The following is a 23645-nucleotide window of genomic DNA, read 5'->3' as shown; positions in this document are numbered from 1 at the left end:
AACCAGTGTTGTCAAGCTTGCCTGATGAAAAAAATCACCCAGGGGGAGCTTATTTTTTAGAAATACAAGCCCTGGCCGGTTGGCTCAGTGGTAGAGCGTTGGCCTGGCGTGCGGAAGTCCCAGGTTCCATTCCTGGCCAGGGCACACAGGAGAAGCGCCCATCTGCTTCTCCACCCCTCCCCCTCTCCTTCCTCTCTGTCTCTCTCTTCCCCTCCCGCAGCCAAGGCTCCATTGGAGCAAAAGATGGCCCGGGTGCTGGGGATGACTCCTTGGCCTCTGGCCCAGGTGCTAGAGTGGCTCTGGTCACGACAGAGCGACGCCCCGGATGGGCAGAGCATTACCTCCTGGTGGGCATGCCGGGTGGATCCGGTCGGGCACATGCGGGAGTCTGTCTGACTGCCTCCTTGTTTCCAGCTTCAGGAATAATACAAAAAAAAAAAAAAAAAAAAGAAAAAAGAAATACAAAATCCCAGGTCCCATACCAGATTTTCTGATTTATGGCCTCCAAGGAAAAGAAAATAGAAAAATTTGTATATATTTTTACAAGATAGAATTTAACAATGATTAGGCAAGCTTGAGCAACATTACACCAAATCTCCATGAGTTCCATGTTAGCATCTGTCATTTTTAGCATCAATGAGTGAGTTTTGCAATATGACAGTAGTTCAGTGGCGTAGTGAACATAACTCGCATCCAGGGCACGACACTTTATTGGCGGCCCCCCTCCCCCCACTCCAGAAACACATATATAATAGGATTTACTCGTAATAAGAATATAATACAAATAATAATAGAATGTAGTACCTACTTTAAAATATCTATAATATATTACGAATAGTCATTACCTAACTACGCTTTTACTATGCTTTTCTTGTTTGTCTCGTAGACCATTTGGCGCCCCTCTGCGAGTGGCACCTGGGCATGATAGACCCCTTTACCACCACCCCCCTACGCCACTACAGTAGTTGTGTGATTAGTTAAAAGAGTAGCACAACTACTGGGTTCTGTAACTTTAATATTCTGGCCCTATTGGCCAACTATGAAAACTTCCTCCTTCATTTCATGAACAGGTTTCCTGGGAGATAGTCTTAATATTAACTGGCCCTGGTACCATGATTCAGTCCAGAAACAGGCTCAGATGATGCCTTTACTGGCAACTTTCCCTCTTCTCCTTAGAACCTTCTTATCTTATAGCCCACATCCTGCTCTGAATATTAATAGGGGCCCTAGCCTCAAGCTCTTTCCTCTTTAACATTTCAAGCTCTTGCATGTGAGTTATGCTCTAGGAAGTTTTATTTCAAAATCACCTTTTCATTTTTTTTTTTTTTTGGCAAGAATAGTCTTGCTGGCACCTACAGAGGAAATTCCATTGGTTCAGCAGCTAGCTGCTAGTAATTCATGTTAACTCTTTAAAGGACTGTAGGAGATTTGCAAAGACCTTGTAGTAAAATTGCTTGGGGCTCTATTATGCCCAAGTGCTGCTATGGCAAACACATAATTCCCATCTCTCAGGTCCAAATTCCAACCACTTATTCAAATTAAGGCATCTTGAGACTTTTTTTTTTTTTGGACCATCTTTTACCTCGGGGAATTTATAGTGGTTTTAAGATAATGACCTCACACGTATCATCTTTAGTCTTTGCAGCATATCTACAAGGTAGGTGTCACTCTCTTTTACAAATAAAGAAACTGACAGATTAAATATAAGAATTTCCAAGGTAACTCTCACAAGGTTATGACCCTCTAAGTTTTGTCTGCTACCTTCGCCTGTGGGTATAGGCTTGAAATTCAGCTCCTATGCCAAGGTAAGAAATGACAGGTTTGACTAAAAGACAAGGTAATTTATATGCAGGCTTATTATGTTTATCTCATTTATTTTTTTCTAAGAGCAATCATCCCATATTCAACAAATATTTACACTTGTTTTCTTTAAGAGATCTAAAGGATACCCTTATATGCTCAAATTTAAAGGCTGACCAAAATAGCACAACATTAAAGAGGAAAAGCAAATATCATATAAAAACCAACTCTCAACCCTTACCTCTACTGTGCACACTGAGTGGTCTTAGACATCACTCACAGAGACTGCAATCTGGCCACTTAGACTCTCCATCAAATTTTTATTGAGCACTTCCTATGTGCTTAGCACTGTGCTGGACTCTATAGGTACAAGAGATATATAATGCATGGGTCCTGCCCACAAAGAGCTTACAATATAGTTGAGTATTAAAAAACAAAAAATTACAAAAGCTCTTTAAAAATACATATTGTGCAAATTATTTTTATATAAAAACATTTTAGATAATGAAACAAAAAATAAAACCTTAGGACAAAAATGAAACAGAAAACACTTTTATCCATGGAGTGAGCTTAGAGATATTTTGAATTAAATATAATTCAGTAAAACCTTAAAGTAATAGAAAACATAAGCACAAGTATTTAAAGACAGCAACTAAACATTTAAGTATTCATAGTAATTAAAAGTATATAACCAAGATATATTTTATACATATCCTTAAGTTACTTCAATAATTACAATTATTTTTTGACAAAAAATTCTTTTTGAATATGCTTCCAACTATTGAGAATGTTGATAAATTTTGTTTTCTTAAGTAATTTATATGGTTTTCTTATAACCTGGATTTCATCAGTTATTTAATTTTTAAGTCATTTTTGTAGACAGTAAAAATGTGGATAAATTCAACTCTGTCTGAATTTTCATATATTTCATGGACCAAAGACCAGTTATAACTATAAGACACATGTATACATTTGCATGTAAAAGATAATGACTCTATAACTCTAAGAGCTTAGTGTGACTTGGCATGCCTCTTTGCATTACCCTGGCACCACCTGCCTTGGGAGCAGCACAGCTGGGAATTTTTGTTTGTTTGTTCATTTGTTTTGTTTCACACTGGGTTGTGGTGGTGCTGAATAAAAGCACTGGCTCTGCAATACAAAAAAAGGTGAGAGTTGGTAGGAGTCCATTTTTTCCAATGCAAGAGTCATAGGTCTATAATTGCACCTATCTATCAAATGTAGTCAAGAACCAGCCCACTTATAAAGCATATTAATACCAGACATTTGTTTTACATATGAATCCCATAGAGCTTTAAAGTAATTACTATAATTATCATAAAATGTAAATCAAGTACCATTTCTCTACATGCGAGGTTTTTTACAAAGTTTCTAAGAAATTTATTTGATTTTGAGGTTTAATCTTATCTTCAATATTATATAATTATGAGGATCTGTGTTGAAGAAAACAAAAATAAAGGCACTTATTAAAAAAAGTTAAGTGTGTTACTGACTCATGACACAATATTTGATGCTACACGGTTTATTATTTGGGGTGAATTTAGTGTGAAAAGGATATTTTTTGTGGACTAAAAGTATCAAAAGTATTTCATGCTGACATATACTGTCTCTATATCAGATTTCAAACTTATTGGTCAAAGATCATTCCTAGTTGAGATAAATCTTTATCAAATAGTCATTGTTTTTCAGATTTTTAAATTATTTTGTTACTTTATCACTTTTACAAATAGAGCCTCAATAAACATTATTATATTAAATTGTTTATGATTATTCTGCCTGGATGTAGCAATTTTAAATCAAGAAAGTTTAATACAAAAATTCCCAAGTTTAACAACAACATGGAAACAAAGGGTTTTCTATTACATTTGTTGAAATTTTCAATGGCTGATCTTGTACATAAATTATTCTTTTGTTGAGAATTTACCAAATAAATAACATTTCCTGGTGTCTAGTACTGCACTAGTGCTGAGACCTATGAAGAAAATATAATAAAAGGGTCCCAACTATATGAAATAAAAATTTTTCAAGAGAAAAAGATATACATAGTGAAAATATTTAAGGAATAATACAATACTCTTCAAAATGAGCATTATATGACTTCAGAGTTATAAATAGAGGTAAGAGAACAAAGATACTTAAATTGTTCAAGACTTAAGGACAAGGTAAGATTTGAACATATGAATTATGACTAGATTTTGCATGAGTAAAACAATCATGAACAAGAATAACAGCCAGGTATCAGAAGTTGATTCTGTCCATGACATTGAAACCTACACAGTAAGGAAGCCAGTTTATTGTTAAAATTGGGAACGCATATCATATAGTTGGAGATAAGTCTGGTTAAAAAATTAACCACAATTAATACATACTTACTGAGTACCTTTTGTGTTATAGCCACTTTATATACACTATCACAATAACCTCACAGGTAAGTATTATTAGCTTTGGTTTATAGATTAATTCAATGAGACTCCATAAGATTAATTAACTTCTTCAAGGTCATACAGCTAGTGAGTTGAATAGCCAGATTTAAATGCAAGTTTCATTCCAAAGCCAATGTTTATATTACTACACCACATTTTCTTATAAATGGAATACCATTGTAGCAAATCTCACATTCTACTGTGTTATAGGGAGAACCTGGTATCAAAATACTTAAACTTGGATTTGATTTCACATATTAGTCACTTGACATTGGACAAGATTTCTGAAAATTTTATCCTCTTTTGTAAAAATAAAATAATATATGGCAGCAAGACAGCCACAAAGATGGGTGGTAGACAGGTAGATGTAACAGAAATATGAACATTCCTGTGATTGGAAAATCCTGCTTGCTCAATAAAATGTGTTGAATGTAGCGAATCAAGGGATTGCGTACAATATCTGCTTTGTAGTTACCTAAGGCCACTTGAAATACAGGTTTAAAGAAAAATAATTGTAATTTATAACTAATTCAAAACTGGTTCAAGTATTTAACAGGAATGACTCAACTATTTTGGCTTAATTTAGTTGGCAAAATTGACAACGGCATCACAGTATAGGCTCCTAAGGTTGTTGATACTATATTATCATCACTTCCCATAGCATGGTCCTTATTACAGTCCCTAAAATAAGGACTTAATAACTTGTGTTGAATTAAATAAATTAGAAGAAGAAAGAGAAGGAGAAAGAGAAAAAAGAGAAAGGAAGGCTGGTTGAACTTATAAGCAGGTCAGATCATATTAGCTAATAGATATTATATGATGCAAAGTATTTCAATTCACACAAAATGGATTTCTTCCTTTCATAAGAAAATAACAGAATTTGTATTTGATAACTAAGTTACTTATTAATTCCTTTTTTTTATGCCACAAGAGGAAAAATTTTAAGAAATCCCAAATTGATTGTGGTGAATCATAAGGCTGTGCTTGGATGTTTTGTTGGTTCAACTCAACAGTTATTCATCGAGCTCACTACTGTTTTCAACGACACTTCAAGAGAGCCCTTAGCTACATCACTCCTTTCTGTCTTTGAAGACAGAGAAGTAAAAACAAAACTAATTTCTGAGTTACTAAATGTCACATAACCAGAATAGAGACATAAGAATTTTGAGTTCTAAGCTTATCCCAGAAGAACACATCTCCAAAACATTAATTATATGTTTTTTTATAAATAACTTTTGTCATAGTATAGTCCTGCATTTAATTAGCATACCTTTCTAACTCATTAAATTCATGTCTTATTGATCAAATTCTGCTCTAAATGTGTTGACTTTACATTGTCAAAAACTTATACAGATTTTTCAAACTCACATTGTAAAATAAAAAAAAAGCAAAATATCCACATTGGTTGAAATTCAGATGAAAGTTTAAAGTTGGAGACAAACTCATGGAAGGTGGGTTTTTCTTTTCCTCATTTTTTCACTAAGCATCATGTGTGAAATCCTGTCCAACTTCTTAAATACATATTCAAATTTAAATTCAAGAAATCAATTTAACACTCAGAAGCATAGGTTGTAATAATAAACCTATTTTCAGTGGATGCTACTGACAAAAAATATTAAAATTAAAAAATATTAAAAGAAACAATCCAAATCAAAATATAAACTTCTCCTTCTCAGGTGGGAAGAAATACTTAAATTCAGGGAAGCTGGAATTGTAAGAAAAATTCCATCTTCATTCTTTCATTTTCTGTTAGAATAGAGAGAAAAAGATCAAATAAGCATAGATAGGAAATTTTTTTTATACGGTGTGAGGAATAGATGCATGTAAGAAACATGAATGTCTTAGACATCAAAACATTGTAGTTTGGAGTAATTACATGTGTGTTTTGTAAATAAAAGCAATTTAAATAACTTTGAATTGTGAATTACTTAAGTCACTGGATCACTTAATTATGCCGAATATATCCTTTTTTCTGAGTAATTTTTCTTGTTTGCAAGTTTGTAATCCGGAAGAAAATCAAATCATGAAGCTGTGTCAATTGTAGACACATCAAATAATGAAATAATCTTACCATAAAAATAATACCAAATAAGTATATAAACTATACCTTAAAATTGTTTAAGAAAAATGCAAGTTGAAATAGACACAACCCAAAATTTTTATGCTATCAAACCAATAAAGATAATACATAGTGCTGGTCAGGGTGAAATAATAGAAACGCACTCATTGCTGAGGAAACTTTAAATCCTTATAATTCTTTTGGAAAAAAAAGTTAGACTATATACATCTTTATGGAGTATTACAATTTGACATATTATTTATTCTTTAAAGTAAATTTATGGTTAAAAATCAAATATAATTTTAAAACCTTTGCATTTCAGTGTTGGGTTATTTTTTTTTTTTAACAGAGACAGAGAGAGAGTCAGAGAGAGGGATAGATAGGGACAGACAGGAACGGAGAGAGATGAGAAGCATCAATCATTAGTTTTTTGTTGTGACACCTTAGTTGCTCATTGATTGCTTTCTCATATGTGCCTTGACCGAGTAACTCCTTGCTCGAGCCAGAGACCTTCGGTCCAAGCTAGTGAGCTTTCTGCTCAAGCCAGATGAGCCTGCGCTCAAGCTGGCGACCTCGAGTTCTTGAATCTGGGTCCTCCGCATCCCAGTTCGATGCTCTATCCACTGTGCTACCACCTGGTCAGGCCTCAGTGTTGGATTATGATACAACTGTATCATAATGGTGCCAATTTAAACACAGATTTATAATTAAATAAATTATAGTGTACTTTTTAAATTAAATAAAAACAGAATACAATAATGCATATATAATATTGTAAGTATGTGAAGTAAAATCAAGAAAAGTACAGAGACAAAATAAGAGAAAAATATACTAAAACGATGGTGAGGTTTTCTTGAACAAGGGAAGAAAGGTTTAGTAAGCTGCTTTTCTTTTTAATCTTCTTTATTATCCAAAGTTTTCCCAAAGGGGAAAATATAGTAAGATTTACTTTAAAAAATTAAAAATGAAATTAGAGTACACCTACCAATAAAGAGATAGGAACTGGATATGTCCCTTCTTTATATTTTTCCCTGGGGGAATTTGTGTTTTTAGCAAAACTGGGCCCAGGTTCTGTGCATTATATGTACATATTTAGGAAAAGAATGTAGGACCCTAAAGGTAAGTTGAGAAAAAATTTTATTGACCTCCAGATTTTTAAGCTATGTTTCAGGATCAACCAGCTTATTCTATTCCTTTAGGCATTGTTTCACACTATATTTCTATTGAAAAACACATTTAGATCTTTCCCTGAAGAATAAAAGTGATTATCATTCAGTTATCTCAACCATAGGAGAAGAATGGCTAAAGATATTGAGCTACTTGAATGTCCACATCCATATGACTTATAATGAGTAGAGGAGTTACTGTACCCAGCCTCACCTAGTAAATGAATAAAATGAACATAGTGACTTTCTATTAAAATGAAGAGTTCAATTTAGGTAAAAAGTCAAGTATGAAACTTTTCATACTATCTCATTAAAACAAAAAAAATCTCACAATGCCATAACACTCAGAAGTCTATTCAATTAACCCTATAGTCAATAACAGAAATATTAAAAAAAAGTGCTTGAGGGAGGAAAGTCAAGGGCTCAAAAATTAAAATGGTCACCTGTGTGTCATATTTGGCATTATGTTCTGTTTTCCAGGATGTTTATTCATTGAATTACATACTTTATACAACATAAATCTAATCAATACAATATTGATATTGATAATACAATACAATATTGATGTATTGATAATATTGAATTATACACCTAAAACCTTTATAACTTCATTAATCAATGTCACCCCAATAAATTCAAATAAAGGTAAATAAAAAAAGTTACAACTCCTAAATACCTAGTATCAGATAAAAATAAAGATAATGATATATACTTCTCACAAAAATTAGGGATATTTCAAAATGAATATGAAGCTATAAAATATCCCCTAATTTTTGTGAGCAGTATATTTATCAGTAAGATATTATAGTCATTAATATATCTACATATATAAAATATTTTTAATAATTGACAAGTATAGCATATCTTCATTATATGTATATTACTAAAAAAATACATGTATTTCATAGTAGAATACTTTTTCTACCAATGGAAACTACATACCTAAAAGCAGTGCAAATAATGATCGAAAGGATACACAAAATATTCAACAGAAATAAAATGCCTATCAAAGCTCCTTTTCATCTAGTATTAAATAAGTGATACCCATCTGGACAAAGAATGTATGATATATGTTGCCATTTGGGTAATAATTTTATTGTTAAAGCTCTTTTCTAACTTTTCTCTGGCACTGTCAATTCAAAAAGTACATACATTTGAAAAGAAAATCATATATGGTCATGAAATGCTTAGTACTGTTGTAAAACTATTGTATTGATATTTTACTTTGTCTTTTCAGTAAATTTTAAAATAAAAAAGCAACAGAAAAATAATAGAAGAGCAAGCAAGAGTGTCCTAACCATGTAGAGAACACGAGTCCTGCTGTCTAATTAAAGCAAAGGAAGCTTGGCCTTAAAATACTCTCTGAAACTACTCTTACTATGAAAAATTAGTGACAATGCAGGCTCTTTCATGACATTAAAATGATCAGTTACGGCCCTGGTCGGTTGGCTCAGCGGTAGGGCGTCAGCCTGGCGCGCGGGGGACCCGGGTTCGATTCCTGGCCAGGGCACATAGGAGAAGCGTCCATTTGCTTCTCTACCACCTCTCTCCTTCCTCTCTGTCTCTCTCTTCCCCTCCTGCAGCCAAGGCTCCATTGGAGCAAAGATGGCCCGGGCGCTGGGGATGGCTCCTTGGCCTATGCCCAGGCGCTAGAGTGGCTCTGGTCATGGCAGAGCGACGCCCCGGATGGGCAGAGCATTGCCCCCTGGTGGGCAGAGCATCGCCCCTGGTGGGCATGCCGGTGGATCCCGGTCGGGCGCATGCGGGAGTCTGTCTGATTGTCTCTCCTCGTTTCCAGCTTCAGAAAAATACAAAAAAAAAAAAAAAATGATCAGTTACAAAGTCAGACTGGACCCATTTTCAGAAAGTTCTTAGTTGGAGGAAATTGAAGTGAAGTTATAAAAACAACAGCAGCTCCTCCAAAAAATCTAGTCCTCCTTAATCAGATATGTGTACTTAATTTCCATTTTATTCTTAGAGATAGTCTGCCTTTGTAGCACAAACTCAGATCAGAACAAGGAGATCGGAGAAGGCTATGCTGGAAATCTAGGCAGCTTCTAAATCTCACCTTTCCAAATGGTCACTCCACATCAAGGCTGAGGAGCACTGGTGGGGTAAAGAGTTGGAGCTGGATGCATAGTTGTTTGTGTGATGCCTGATCTGTGAACAGATAGAGGGTTTCAGTGGACAGAATTATTGATTACATCTCCTTTTGTGAAATGACACTTCCTTGAAATTTTTACAGAAAGGCAAAACCAAACTGTGTACATTAGCTCACATGAACTATGATTCAGTAAATAAAGATGCTTTAGCTACTGTCTTCCTAAGACTATCTCATTCCTGCCTCCATGCTTTAACCCACACTCTGAGTCTTCCCAACCCTCCACACCAGATATGACTTGATAGTAGAGATTGTGTCTAATATGAGCTTTAACTTCCCAGAGCAGCTACACAGCACTTGTTAAATGCTGAATAAAAGCTCAGTGATTTCAAATGATTGACGCAGGTAAATTTAATTCTACCACTCTCCAGCTTTCAGTGACTTCCTGTTGCTCTTCGAATAAAGACCAGAATTCTTAACATGACCTCAAAGGACCTGTTTGATCTAGCGGCTGGCTGCAACTCCAGCTTTGTTTGAACGTTTTGTACATGTTCCTTGCGTGCTTAGGTCACACTAGCCTTCTATGAACTCCATGAGCAGTGTCATCCTCCTTCGTACCTCTGGGCTTTGTGATTGAAACTTCCTCTGCCTAGAATGCAGGGGATGCAGGGTAGGTGGAGGTGGGCAAAGGGGGTGAATGGGGATGTAAGAGACTTTGCTTGGGGCAACAGGCTCCTAATGCAGTGTGCAGATGACTTTTTATTGAGTTACACCTCTGAAATCTGTACCTCAAAAAATTCAAATTAAAAATAATAGTTACAGCCTGACCAGGTGGTGGTGCAGTGGATAGAGTGTTGGCTTGGGATGCTGAGGACCTAGGTTTGAAACCCCAAGGTTGCTGGCTTGAAGCCCAAGGTCACTATCTTGAGCCCAAGGTCCCAGGTATGGCCAAGGGGTCACTGTCTGGGCTAGAGCCCCCTGATCAAGGCATGTATGAGAAAGCAATCAATGAACAACAAAGGCGTAACAACTATGAGCTGATGCTTGTCATCTCTCTGCCTTCCTGTCTGTCTGTCCCTCTCACTCTCTCTCACTATAAAAAATAAAATAATAGTTAAAAAACCAGTGTAAGGCTTAGTTTCGACCAATTGATGGCAGTTTGTTCCTGTCCAACTTCTTCCAATGGTTCCTTTACAAGCAGTGCAGGTAGGCAATAAGGTTGTTGGGCTGGGCATGCAAAGGCAGGTGGTAAGACCTTCTGTGAAAGTAAAGACTGAAAAACGTACCAATTTGTATGCCTTTTGTCTGACCATTTCATTAATAAACAATGTGTGTTTATTTGCACACTTAGAACTATATGAGTACTTTGCCTTCAAAATAAAAATAAAAAAATCACTTCCTCAAGGAATATCCTATTGACTAAGACTTATCTCCACTATGTAATAGCCATTCTTTTCCCTTTAGGAACTCATGGTAGTTTGGAATTCATAGTTATTTGTGTGATTATTTTTTTAATATTCGTCATTATCTCTAAGCTACAAGCTTCATGAGAAGAGGAACTATGCCTGGTTTTGTTTACTGCTGTGTCTCCGGTAGCTACCACAGGTCAGGCACATCAGTCATGGTCAGTATTTGTGACATAAATGACCCTGAAGCCAATCCCTCAACAGCAGTCTCCAAATATTGGCCTAAATTCATTGGCTGAAATAAAAATATTAAGAAAAATACCTGAAAAACATTTCCTTTTTATACATGTCTCATTAATTCTCTTATAAGACATAGCAGATTGAAATTAAATTCTTACAAAAAATTGTTATAAGAAAAAGCAGAAATAAATAAAATTTGTTTCCTTAGTCATTCTTTTTCATTGGATTCCTAGAGTCCTTTTTTTTTTTTCTCAAAAGTTTAGTTAACATCATTTTAAACAGCATCCCCATTTCAAGTGGTAAGACATTACATAAGATATCCAGACAGAGGCGGAAGACAAGATGGCGCTGGAGTAGGCAGACGTACCAACATCCACCTCCCAGAACCAAAGTGGATTACAAACTAATTTTAAGAGCTATCTTCTGGAAAAACTAACTTCGGACTAAACTAAGAGGACTCTTCAACCAAGGAACACTGAAGAAGGCACACTGAGACTGGTAGGAAAAGTGGAAACGCGGAGAGGGCTGCCCAGCTCCCCAGAGCCAACGGCAGCTGGGAGAGACTCGCGTGGTGGGAACTGAGTTTTGCAGAGAGGGGAGGGTCCTGAGCCCCAAGAACAAAGCCTCAGCCTGCAGCCTCAGAGCCTAGAAGAGGCGTAAGGACAGTATTTAGCTGGATACAAGTCAGGACACTGTGAGAAAGAGTTTGATTTCTCAGACCCAGGATTCTTCTTAAAGGGACCCTGCAGAAAACCTCTCTTATAACCACTCACCCGGGGCTCCAGGGGATGGGGAGAAAGGAGAATACCAGAGTAGCAGGAAGAGAGTGTAATCTAGGAGGCACAGGGAGAAACATTTTGGGAGATAGCCACCCTAACCCCTGGGACGAGTCACTCCCCAAATCTGAAGTGAATATTTCCCCTGGAAACAGCAATACCAGCAAAGGGAAGAAGGAGAGCAGCCAAACAAGCTCCCCTGTGGCACTCAGAGCAGAGTTGCTTAGAAGGAGGGAGCTTTCGGGGCTACAGTAGTGAGTGTTAGGGTCTGAGCTGTAGCATCCCCATCCACACGGCTGAGGGCTCGCTGGAGGGCAGACAGCAGCGGGACACAGAAGCACGGTTCTGCCGGCAAGGGCGGAAGCCTGCTGGCCACCACTGGGCTCACGTGTGAGCTCAGTCTTGCCCAGCTGGGGAGGAGTAGGCGTGCAAAAGCAGTCAAGCCCAGCTGCTGGCAGCCTGTAATCCAGCCCATGGGAGAAGGGCGGGAACCCTGGAAGGGGTGCAGACCTGCCCTTGAGCAAGGGTGCAGGAGCACAGCCTTGCCCCACCCGTGGAACCAGGCTTGTGGCCTGACTTGGGAACCGGCTCCTCCCACGGGGTTGGAGCCAAAAGCCCAGAACAGATTGAGTTCCACTACTGAGCTGAGCATGGGCACACAGTCCTGCCCGGCCAGTAGAGCCTAGGTTAGCAGCTGTTCAACGAGCGGGCTCCTCCTGCAAGGGCGGGGCGAAAGCCCGGAAACAGGCGGAGACCCGCAGCTGAGCAAAGGTGCTCACTCCAGCACTCAGGGCCGAGCATAATGCCACCCACAGGGGCTGGGCAAAGGTCAAGGCCACCAAGGCTTGTGCACCCGAGCTCGTGATCACAGCCACTCCCGTGAAGAGAAAACACTGAGGCAGAGAAATGCAACAAAAATGAACCAAGAGAAATCCCCAGAAAAGGACCTAAATGTATGAGATATAACCAAATTACCAGATGCAGAGTTTAAAATAATGATTGTTAGGATGGTCAAAGATATTAGAACAATAGATGGTCATTATGAACACCTAAATAAAAAGATAGCAAATATAAAAAAGGACATTGAAATAATAAAAAAGAATCAGTCAGAAATGACAAATACAATATCTGAAATAAAGAACAAAATGGAGGCCCTGGCCAGCGGTAGAGCGTCGGCCTGGCGTGCGAGGGAACTGGGTTTGATTCCCAGCCAGGGCACATAGGAGAAGCGCCCATTTGCTTCTCCACCCCCCCTTCCTCTCTGTCTCTCTCTTCCCTTCCCACAGCCAAGGCTCCATTGGAGCAAAGATTGCCCGGGCACTGGGGATGGCTCCTTGGCCTCTGCCCCAGGTGCTAGAGTGGCTCTGGTTGCAGCAGAGCGATGCCCCGGAGGGGCAGAGCATCGCCCCCTGGTGGGCAGAGCGTCACCCCTGGTGGGCGTGCCGGGTGGATCCCGGTCGGGTGCATGCGGGAGTCTGTCTGACTGTCTCTCCTCGTTTCCAGCTTCAGAAAAATACAAAAAAAAAAAAAAAAAAAAAAACCACAATGGAAGGAATTAAAAGAATTAAAAGCAGGATGGATGAAGCGGAGAATCAAATCAGCGAGTGAGAGGACACAATAAATAAAGGTACAGAAGCAGAGCAGAAAAAAAGAGATTCAAAAAGTCTGAGGAAACTCTAAGAGAGCTCTGTGACAACATGAAGAGAAATAACATCCGCATCATAAGGGTTCCTGAAGAAGAAGAGAAAGAACAAGGAATAGAGACTTTGTTCAAACATACCATAGTTGAAAACTTCCCTCAATTATGGCAGGAAAACATCTCAAATGTTCAGGAAGCATAGAGAACTCAGTTAAGGAGAAACCCAAAGAAACGAACACCAAGACACATCATAATTAAAATACCAAAGCTAAGTGATAAAGAGAAATTATAAAAAGTTGCTAGAGAAAAAAAGACTATCACCTACAAAGGAGCCACCATAAGGATGACCTCTGACTTCTCAACAGAAACACTTGAGGCCAGAAGGGAATGGCAAGAAATATTCAAAGTAATGCAGAACAAGAGCCTACAACCAAGACTACTTTATCTAGCAAGGCTATCGTTTAAAATTGAAGGAGAGGCCTGACCTGCGGTGGCGCAGTGGATAAAGCGTCGACCTGGAAATGCTGAGGTCGCCGGTTCAAAACCCTGGGCTTGCCCGGTCAAGGCACATATGGGAGTTGATGCTTCCAGCTCCTCCCCCCCTTATCTATCTCTCTCTCTCTCTCTCTGTCTCTCCCTCTCCTCTCTAAAAAAAAAAAAATGAATAAATAAAAATAAAAAAATAAAAAAAAGAGAAAAATTAAAATTGAAGGAGAAATAAAAAGCTTCACAGGCAAAAAAAAAACAAAACTCAAGGAAATCACTACAACCAAACCAAGGCTTCAAGAAATGCTAAAGGACCTGTTGTAAACAGACCAAAGGAGAAAAAGAATATAGCAAAAGAGGAATACAGTTTTAAAGAATAAATTGGCAATAAACAATTACATATCAATAATAATCTTAAATGTAAATGGATTAAATGATCCGATCAAAAGACATAGGGTAGCTGTGTGGATAAGAAAACAGGACCCATACATATGCTGTCTACAAGAGACACACCTTAAATCAAAAGATGAACACAGACTGAAGATAAAAGGATGGAAAAAAATATTTCACGCAAATGGAATTTTAAAAAAAGCTGGGGTAGCAATACTTATATCAGACAAAATGGACTTGAAAACAAAGGCTATAGTTAGAGATAAAGAATGTCACTACATAATGATAAAGGGAGCAATCCAAAAGGAAGATATAACCATTATAAATATCTACGCATCTAATATAGGAGAACCTAAATATATAAAGCAGACTTTGATGGACTTAAAAGGCTAGACCAACAACAATACTATAATAGTTGGGGATTTTAATAACCCATTAACATCATTAGATAGATCCCGAAGAAAGAAAATTAACAAAGAAACAACAGACTTAAAGGACATATTAGATCAACTAGATTTATTAGATATCTTCAGAACCTTTCACCCTAAAACAGCAGAATATACATTCTTTTCAAGCGCTCATGGTACATTCTCTAGAATAGACCACATGATAGGGCACAAAAATGCCTTCTCAACAAATTTAAAAAGATTGAAATCATATCGAGCACTTTCTCTGATCACAATGGCATTAAACTAGAAATCAACCACAACAGAAAAACTAAAAAACACTCAAACACTTGGAAAATAAATGGCATGTTATTAAATAATGAATGGGTAAACAATGAGATCAAAGAAGAAATTGAAAAATTCCTAGAAACAAATGATAATGAGCATACATCAACTCAAAATTTATGGAACACAGCAAAAGCAGTCCTGAGAGGGAAGTTTATAGCATTACAGGCATAATTCAAGAAGCTAGAAAAAGCTCAAATAAACAACTTGACCCTACATCTAAAACAACTAGAAAAAGAACAGCAAGTAAAGCCCAGAGCTAGTAGAAGGAAGGAAATAATAAAGATCAAAGCAGAAATAAATGACATAGAGGCTAAAGAAACAATACAGAGGATCAATGAAACCAGGAGCTGGTTCTTTGAAAAGGTAAACAAGATTGATGAACCTTTAACCAGACTCACCAAGAAAAAAAGAGAGAGGACTCAAATAAAATTAGAAACGAGAGTGGAGAAATAACAACTGACACAACAGAAATACAAAATATTGTAAGAAAATACTATGAAGAACTGTACGCCAAAAAACTAGACAACCTAGATGAAATGGAGAAATTCCTTGAAACATATAATCTTCCAAAAATCAATCTGGAAGAATCAGAAAACCTAAACAGACCAATTACAACAAATGAGATCAAAACAGCTATCAAAAAACTCCCAAAAAAGAAAAGTTCTGAGCCTGATGGCTTCACAAGTGAATTCTACCAAATATTCAAAGAAGAACTAACTCCTATCCTTCTCAAGCTATTTCAAAAAATTCAAGAGGAAGGAAGACTTCCAATCTTCTTTTATGAGGCGAGCATAATTCTGATTTCAAAACCAGGCAAAGACAACACAAAAAAAGAAAATTATAGGCCAATATTCCTGATGAATTTAGATGCAAAAATCCTCAACAAAATATTAGCAAACCGGATCCAGCAATATATGAAAAAAATCATACACCAAGATCAAGTGGGATTTATTCTTGGGAGGCAAGGCTGGTACAATATTCGCAAATCAATCAATGTGATTCATCACATAAACAAAAGGAAGGAGAAAAACCACATGATACTCTCAATAGATGCAGAAAAAGCATTTGACAAAATCCAGCACCCGTTCATGATCAAAACTCTCAGCAAAGTGGGAAGACAGGGAACATACCTCAACAAGATAAAGGCCATCTATGACAAACCCACAGCCAATATCATACTCAATGGGCAAAAATTAAAAGCAATCCCCTTAAGATCAGGAACAAGGCAGGGGTGCCCCCTTTCACCACTCTTATTCAACATACTTCTGGAAGTCCCAGCCACAGCAATCAGACAAGAAAAAGAAATAAAAGGCATCCAAATTAGAAAAGAAGAGGTAAAACTATCATTATTTACAGATTATATGATATTGTATATAGTAAACCCTAAAGTCACAGTCAAAAAACTACTAGACATGATAAATGAATTCAGCAAGGTGGCAGATTATAAAATCAATACTCAGAAATCAGAGGCATTTTTATATGCTAACAATGAACTGTCAGAAAGAGAAATTAATAAATCAATCCCCTTTACCATTGCAACGAAAAAAATAAAGTACCTAGGAATAAATTTAAGCAGGGAGATTAAAGACTTGTACTCAGAAAATTATAAAACATTGATAAAAGAAATCAGGGAAGATACAAACAAGTGGAGATATATATTGTGCTCATGGTTAGGAAGAATAAACATCATTAAAATGTTTATATTACCCAAAGCAATTTATAAATTCAATGCAATACCAATTAAAATACCAATGACTTACTTCAAAGATATAGAACACATATTGCAAAAATTTATATGGAACCAAAAGAGAACACGAATAGCCTCAGCAATCTTGAAAAGGAAGAATCAAGCAGGAGGTATCACACTTCTGGATATCAAGTTATAGTATAAGGCCATTGTATTCAAAACAGCCTGGTACTGGCATAAGAACAGGCATATAAATCAATGGAACAGAACTGAGAACCCAGAAATAAACCCACACTTTTATCAACAATTGATATTTGACAAAGGAGGTAAGAGCATACATTGGAGTAAAGACAGCCTCTTCAACAAATGGTGTTGGGAAAATTGGACAGCTACCTGCAAAAAAATGAAACTAGACCACCAACTTACACCATTCACAAAAATAAACTCAAAATGGATAAAAGACTTAAATGTAAGCCGTGAAACCATAGCATCTTAGAAGAAAACATAGGCACTAATCTCTCTGACATCTCTCGCAGTAATATATTTGCTGATTTGTCTCCACAGGCAAGTGAAATAAAAGACAGGATAAACAAATGGGACTATATCAAACTAAAAAGCTTTTGCACAGCTAAAGACAATAAGAACAGAATAAAAAGACAAACTACACAATAGGAGAATATAGTTGAGAATGCGTCTGATAAGGGGTTAATAACCAAAATTTATAAAGAACTTGTAAAACTTAATACCAGGAAGACAAACAATCCAATCCAAAAATGGGCAAAAGAAATAAAGAGACATTTCTCCAAAGAGGATGCACAGATGGCCAATAGGCATATGAAAAAAAGCTCAACATCACTAATGATTAGAGAAATGCAAATTAAAACTACAATGAAGTATCACCTCACACCAGTCAGAATGGCGCTCATCAACAAAACAACACAGAATAAGTGCTGGCAAGGATGTGGAGAAAAGGGAATCCTCCTGCACTGCTGGTGGGAATGCAGACTGGTGTGGTGTATCCACTGTGGAAAACAGTATGGAGATTCCTCCTGAAATTAAAAATCAAACTGCCTTTTGACCCAGCTATACCACTGTTAGAAATATACCCCAAGAACACCATAGCACTGTTTGAAAAGAAGAAATGCACCCCCATGTTTACGGCAGCATTGTTCACAATAGCGAAAATCTGGAAACAGCCCAAGTGTCCATCAGAGGACGAGTGGATTAAGAAGCTTTGGTATATATATACTATGGAATACTACTCAGCCATAGGAAATGATGACATCGTATCTTTTACAACAACATGGATGGACCTTTCACTTTATACAAAGCGAAATAAGTAAATCAGATAAAACTAAGAACTATATGATTTCATACATAGGTGGGACATAAAAATGAGACTCAGAGACATGGACAACAGTGTTGGGGTTACAGGGTGGGGGGAGGAGAGGGAGGGGGTTGCGGGAGGGGAGAGGCACAAAGAAAACCAGTTAGAAGGTGATGGAAGACAATTTTATCAATGTCACCCCATCAAAATTAATCAGAAAAAAATGTGTCTCATGGCTAATTCAGGCAATTAGAAGAATAGTATAAGGATGCTAATTCTGCTTCTCAGGCCACATCCTGCAAAAGGGGCCCCAAGCAAATTGGTGATTTGGCTCCTCTGATTTTGCCAATTGGATTAAAAAAAAATGGGTCAGGAATGCCCTGAAATGAAACTAACAATACATGAGCATAAATTTAAAGGACTTTTAGATACTGGAGCTGATATATCTGTTATTGCTAAGCTACATTGGCCTCCTTCCTGGCCCACTCATTCAGCAGCCACAGAATTACAAGGTATAGGGCAGAGCAAATTCCCTCAACAAAATTCTAGTTTTCTACATTGGGGAGATTAAGAAGGTCATTCTGGATTTTTTAAGCCTTATATGCTCCCTGGATGGCTAGTTAATTTGTGGGGTAGAGATGTTTTGAAAAATACGGGAGTGTTGCTTGTCAGCCCTAATGGTTTAGTCAGCACTCAGATGCTTGATCGGGGATTTTTGCCCACCAAGGGTCTAGGGAAAGAACAGCGAGGAATTCTCACCCCCATAGAAGTGGCACCCAATACCAGAAGGTGTGGATTAGGATATCAAAATTTAGCATAGGGGCCTTGGTAGCTCCTGCTACCTCAATAATGCATTGTGCAGACCCAATTACTTAGAAATTAGATAATCCTGTATGGGTAGACCAATGGTCCCTCTCTCAGGAGAAACTTAGGGCAGCTGCTCAATTGGTACAAGAGCAGCTACAGCTTGGGCACATTGAACCATCTAATAGCCCATGGAATTCACTTCCATATTTTGATCTTGTTGCCTCCTGGATTATCAAGAGGCATAGGCAACCCTTACAGCTTATAGGTTTTGAGCCTCAAAATTATTGTTGTTTCTTTTTTCAAAGGATCAAGCACAATGGCTCTGGGAAACTTCCACCAAATGGCAAATCGCTGTTGCAAATCAATGGTCAACTTTATACTGAAACTGTCAACTTAAAATCAGCTCAAAGTCTAGAATTATATGCCATTATCATGGCTTTTCAGCATTTGCCATATACAGACAGCAAATATTTACTTATGGTGTTTCCACTATAAAGACTGCTGTGTTAGGGACAAATGCTGATGAACTATTTCAGCAGTTCCTCCTTCTTCAAAGACTTGTATGTCAACATAGAGCTCCATGTCTTATAGGTCATACTCGAGCTCACTCCATGCTCCCTGGAGCTTTAGCACAAGGGAATGCCCTTTTTTTTTCTTTTTTCTTTTTTTTTATTTTTCTGAAGTTGGAAATGGGGAGGCAGTCAGACAGACTCCAGCATGTGCCCGACCGGGATCCACCTGGCATGCCCACCAGGGGGGAATGCTCTGCCCATCTGGGGTGTTGCTCTGTTGCAACCAGGCCAATTCTGGCACCTGGGGCAGGGGCCAAGGGGCCATCCTTAGCGCCCGGGCTGGCTTTGCTCAGGTGGAACCTTGGCTGCGGGAGGGGAAAAAAGAGACAGAGAGGAAGGGGAGGGGCAGGGGTGGAGAGGCAGATGGGTGCTTCTTCTGTGTGCTCTGGTCGGGAATCAAACCCAGGAATTCTGCACGCGAGGCTGACGCTCTACCACTGAGCCAATCGGCCAGGGCCTAGGAATGCCCTTGTTGATCAAGCTACCCAAAAGAAAATTATTTGGAGCAACCATGACAGATCGAGCAATTCAGTCTCATACTATTCATCACCAGAACGCTGCAGCCCTGTGTAAAAAGTTTCAACTTTCTTGAGAAGCAGCACGGCAGATTGGGAAATTCTGTCCAAGGGGTCCTATACTACAATCTGCCCCTTCATTTGGAGTTAACCCTCAAGGACCGCTACCAGGACAACTTTGGCAAATGGATGTTACTCATATACCCTTATTTGGCAAGCAGCCCTATGTACTCGTTACAGTGGATACATACTCTGAATTTATAATAACCTCTGTCAGAATGGGAAAGGTTGCTAAGCATGTTATAGTTCATTGTCTGTATGCATTGTTCTATTATTGGATTTCCTAAACTGGTTAAACTAAAAATGCTGTTACATATTGACCAAAAGCATTTACTGTATTTTGTCATGCTTACACTCTTTAAAGTTAGGGTATTATTAAAGTGTACCCAGCAAATATTTTAAGGTCAATTTAAAAAAATTTATAAGGGGTAGTCATATCCTGGAACTCTTATGGGTCTACCATATCATGCGTTTTACTTAAAAAAAATTTTAATTTCTTTTGAATGCTGATGAACAGGAGACGCCAAATATTTTTCTCCTGCAAACTACTACCTTCTTTATTTGATCCAGCTAATAACACTGTTTTGTCTTTTTCCAAATAGCTCCAGATATATGGAAAAGATTTATATAGGCGAATGGGGATCCTCAAACCCCTCAGCGAGATCTTCTGAGCATGGCCTTTAAGATACCAAGAGGCAGGAAAAGCCCAATAGAGATCAGGGGAACTACCAGCTTTTAGGATACACCCTTAAAGGCTCCAATGCCCCAAAGGGGCCTCATAGGATGCCATCTGGGTCCTGCTTCAATAGTGGAAAGGAAGGTCATTGACACTGGAAGGTAGGCTTCCCCCTCGCTCCTCTAAGGGAGGGTTCAGTCTCTTCCAGCCCTGCTCCAGCCACCTATGACCTAACCTTGCCCAGAATGCTGGGGTTTGCCACGGAAGGCTGAAGGTGTCCATGGCCATCAGCCCCATCTACGACACTGTGGACAAGCCTAGGGTATTTCTTCCAAGAAGCAGGTAAACTGATCTCATTTGCACAAGGGCCACTTAACTATATTTTGCCTGAATAGTCAGGTTTTTTATTCTTCCCTCGAAGATCTCTGTTGTGGGTGTTGATAGTTCTATTTTCTGCTGCTTTGTTTAATATATAGTGTTTCCTTTATTCCTCCTACCTCAATGCCCCACTCATATTTCAGGCTAGAACCTACTCCTAATTTAGAGCTCTCTTTCCCCCTTTTGCCAACTTCTATTATGAATATACCTTTGCCACCCAGCTTAATGTATCCCAAGGTTCTCTTAACCAAGCCACAGTCGCAGAGCTCCAGGGAAAAGCACCCTGGTCTCATCTCTCCAGGCAGAGGAGAACAGAAGCTCCATACCCACACATGCTGCAGATGGCTGTTCCAGTCTACCGGAATCATTACCAGCTAGAAGCAGCAGTCATTGGGACTTGGATGTGAGCTGCAAAGTATAGAATTGTGACAATAATTCAAGTGCCATGTGGATATTTCCTGGATGTGGATTTTTCCTGGACTCCTGCTCCTTGTGGCAGCTCCTAACAGAATGAGCTGGGGTTGGGTTGCAATTTTTAGGGATTTGGCATGGACTTGGTGAACATGTTAAGTACACTACTGTTTTATGGATTCTTGCTGTATGGGCCAAGAGTTTGCTTAAAGGCTTTAATCACTGTAAAAAAAATAGAAGACTAGATAAAGAAGATATGGCACATATACACCATGGTATATTATTCAGCCATAAGAAATGATGACATTGGATCACTTAAAACAAATGGTTGGATCCTGATAAGATTATAAGGAGTGAAATAAGTAAATCAGAAAAAAACAAGAACTGCAGGATTCCATACATTGGTGGGACATAAAAACAACACTAAAAGACGTGGACAAGAGTGTGGTGGTTACGGGGGGGGGCGGGGGAAGGAAGTATGGAGAGGAGCAGGGGGAGGTGGAGGGGCACAAAGAAAACTAGACAGAAGGTGAGGGAGGACAATCTGACTTTGGGTGATGGGTATGCAACAGAACTAAATGACAAGATAACCTGGATATGTTTTCTTTGAATATATGTACCCTGATTTATGGATGTCACCCCATTAAAATAAAAATTTATTTATAAAAAATAAGATATCCAGACAGACATGGAGTGCTCCAGTTCTTTTTCTTTTCTTCCCTTTTTTTTTTTTTTTTTTTGAGAGAGACAGAGACAGAGAGAGGGACAGATAGGAACTGACAGACCAGAAGGGAGTTAGATGAGAAGCATCAATTCTTTTGTGCAGCAACTTATTTGTTCAATGATTGCTTTCTCATATGTGTCCTGACCAGGGGGCTCCAGCCAAGCCAATGTCTTCTTGCTCAAGCCAGAGACCTTGGGCTCAAGCCAGTGACCTTGGGCTCAAGCCAGCAACCTTGGGCTTCAAGCCAACAATCTTTGGACTCAAGTCAACAACCAAAGGACCATGTCTATTGCAGGCCCATTAGTCGCCACCATTGCTGCCAGGCAGGTGCAGGTTCCTATTAGATTAGGTAAGACGATAAAGAATCTGCAGAGCCAAAAACTGGTGGGCCATTCCTTTATTCTAGCCTTGCACTTGGCAGGCAAGTAAAAACACACAGGCTCCAAAACCCATTGACTCATCCGGGTTTTCCTAGAATCAAAGGCCCCCACCAGTCTCAGCCACCTTTGGTTCCCCATCTGCACTCCTTCTCCCTTTTCCTTTCTGCACAAACTGGCTTCTCTTTCAGTACCTTGCCATCTTGGCTTCTTCTTCTCCTTCTTCCTCCTTCTAAAAAACTACCTGGGCCCACAAAGACCCCTCCTCAAGCTAACATTAACATAACAATGGCCTTTCCCAAGCAGGAAGTCAATTAGCAATTTCACAGATCACATATTTGGGCAGTGGCCATTTTTAACAATAAAAGTGAGCAAACTTGGAAAATACAGATTTTATAAACTCATTTGCCCAACATCTATGATCCCACACTCAAGCCAGTGACCCTGTGCTCAAGCTGTTGAGCCTGTGCTCAAGCTGGAGACCTTGGGGTTTCTTTTTTTGTTTTGTTTTGTTTTGTTTTTGTATTTTTCTGAAGTTGGAAACGGGGAGACAAACAGACTCCCATATGCGCCCAACCGGGATCCACCCGGCATGCCCACCAGGGGGCGATGCTCTGACCATCTGAGGTGTCGCTCTGTTGCAACCAGAGCCATTCTAGTGCCTGAGGCAGAGGCCACAGAGCCATCCTCAGCACTCGGGCCAACTTTGCTCCAATGGAGCCCTGGCTGTAGGAGGGGAAAAGAGAGACAGAGAGGAAGGAGAGGGGGAGGGGTGGAGAAGCAGATGGGCACTTCTCTTGTGTGCCCTGGCCAGGACGCCTGCACGCCAGGCCGACACTCTACCACTGAGCCAACCAGTCAGGGCGCGACCTT

The 23645-nt window shown here is 38.7% G+C and overlaps 1 protein-coding gene across 5 annotated transcripts in view; it reads right to left on the bottom strand.

Annotated features, from left to right (window-relative positions):
- PTGER3 (prostaglandin E receptor 3) overlaps nucleotides 1–23645 on the bottom strand; it is a 218229-nt gene that overhangs the window by 104723 nt on the left and 89861 nt on the right. The window contains exons 3-4 of one of the 5 annotated variants that reach the window (XM_066268894.1): nucleotides 9535–9626; nucleotides 522–2949 (exon numbers count right to left, since the gene is read on the bottom strand). The exons of 1 other annotated variant lie outside the window; for it this stretch is intronic. In XM_066268894.1, coding sequence (XP_066124991.1) covers nucleotides 2910–2949; nucleotides 9535–9626 — 132 coding nt within the window. In that variant the 3' untranslated portion in view covers nucleotides 522–2909. Of the gene's footprint in view, nucleotides 1–519; nucleotides 2950–8769; nucleotides 9265–9534; nucleotides 9627–23645 lie in introns of those variants that run through there. 3 more of the 5 variants (XM_066268893.1, XM_066268895.1, XM_066268896.1) reach the window with 3 other exon arrangements.

The sequence above is a fragment of the Saccopteryx bilineata genome, chromosome 3 (genome assembly GCF_036850765.1).
Source record: "Saccopteryx bilineata isolate mSacBil1 chromosome 3, mSacBil1_pri_phased_curated, whole genome shotgun sequence".
Classification (NCBI taxonomy): Eukaryota; Metazoa; Chordata; class Mammalia; order Chiroptera; family Emballonuridae; genus Saccopteryx; species Saccopteryx bilineata.
Note: the sequence above shows the minus strand (reverse complement) of the source record. Positions and strands in the feature narration are given on the sequence as shown.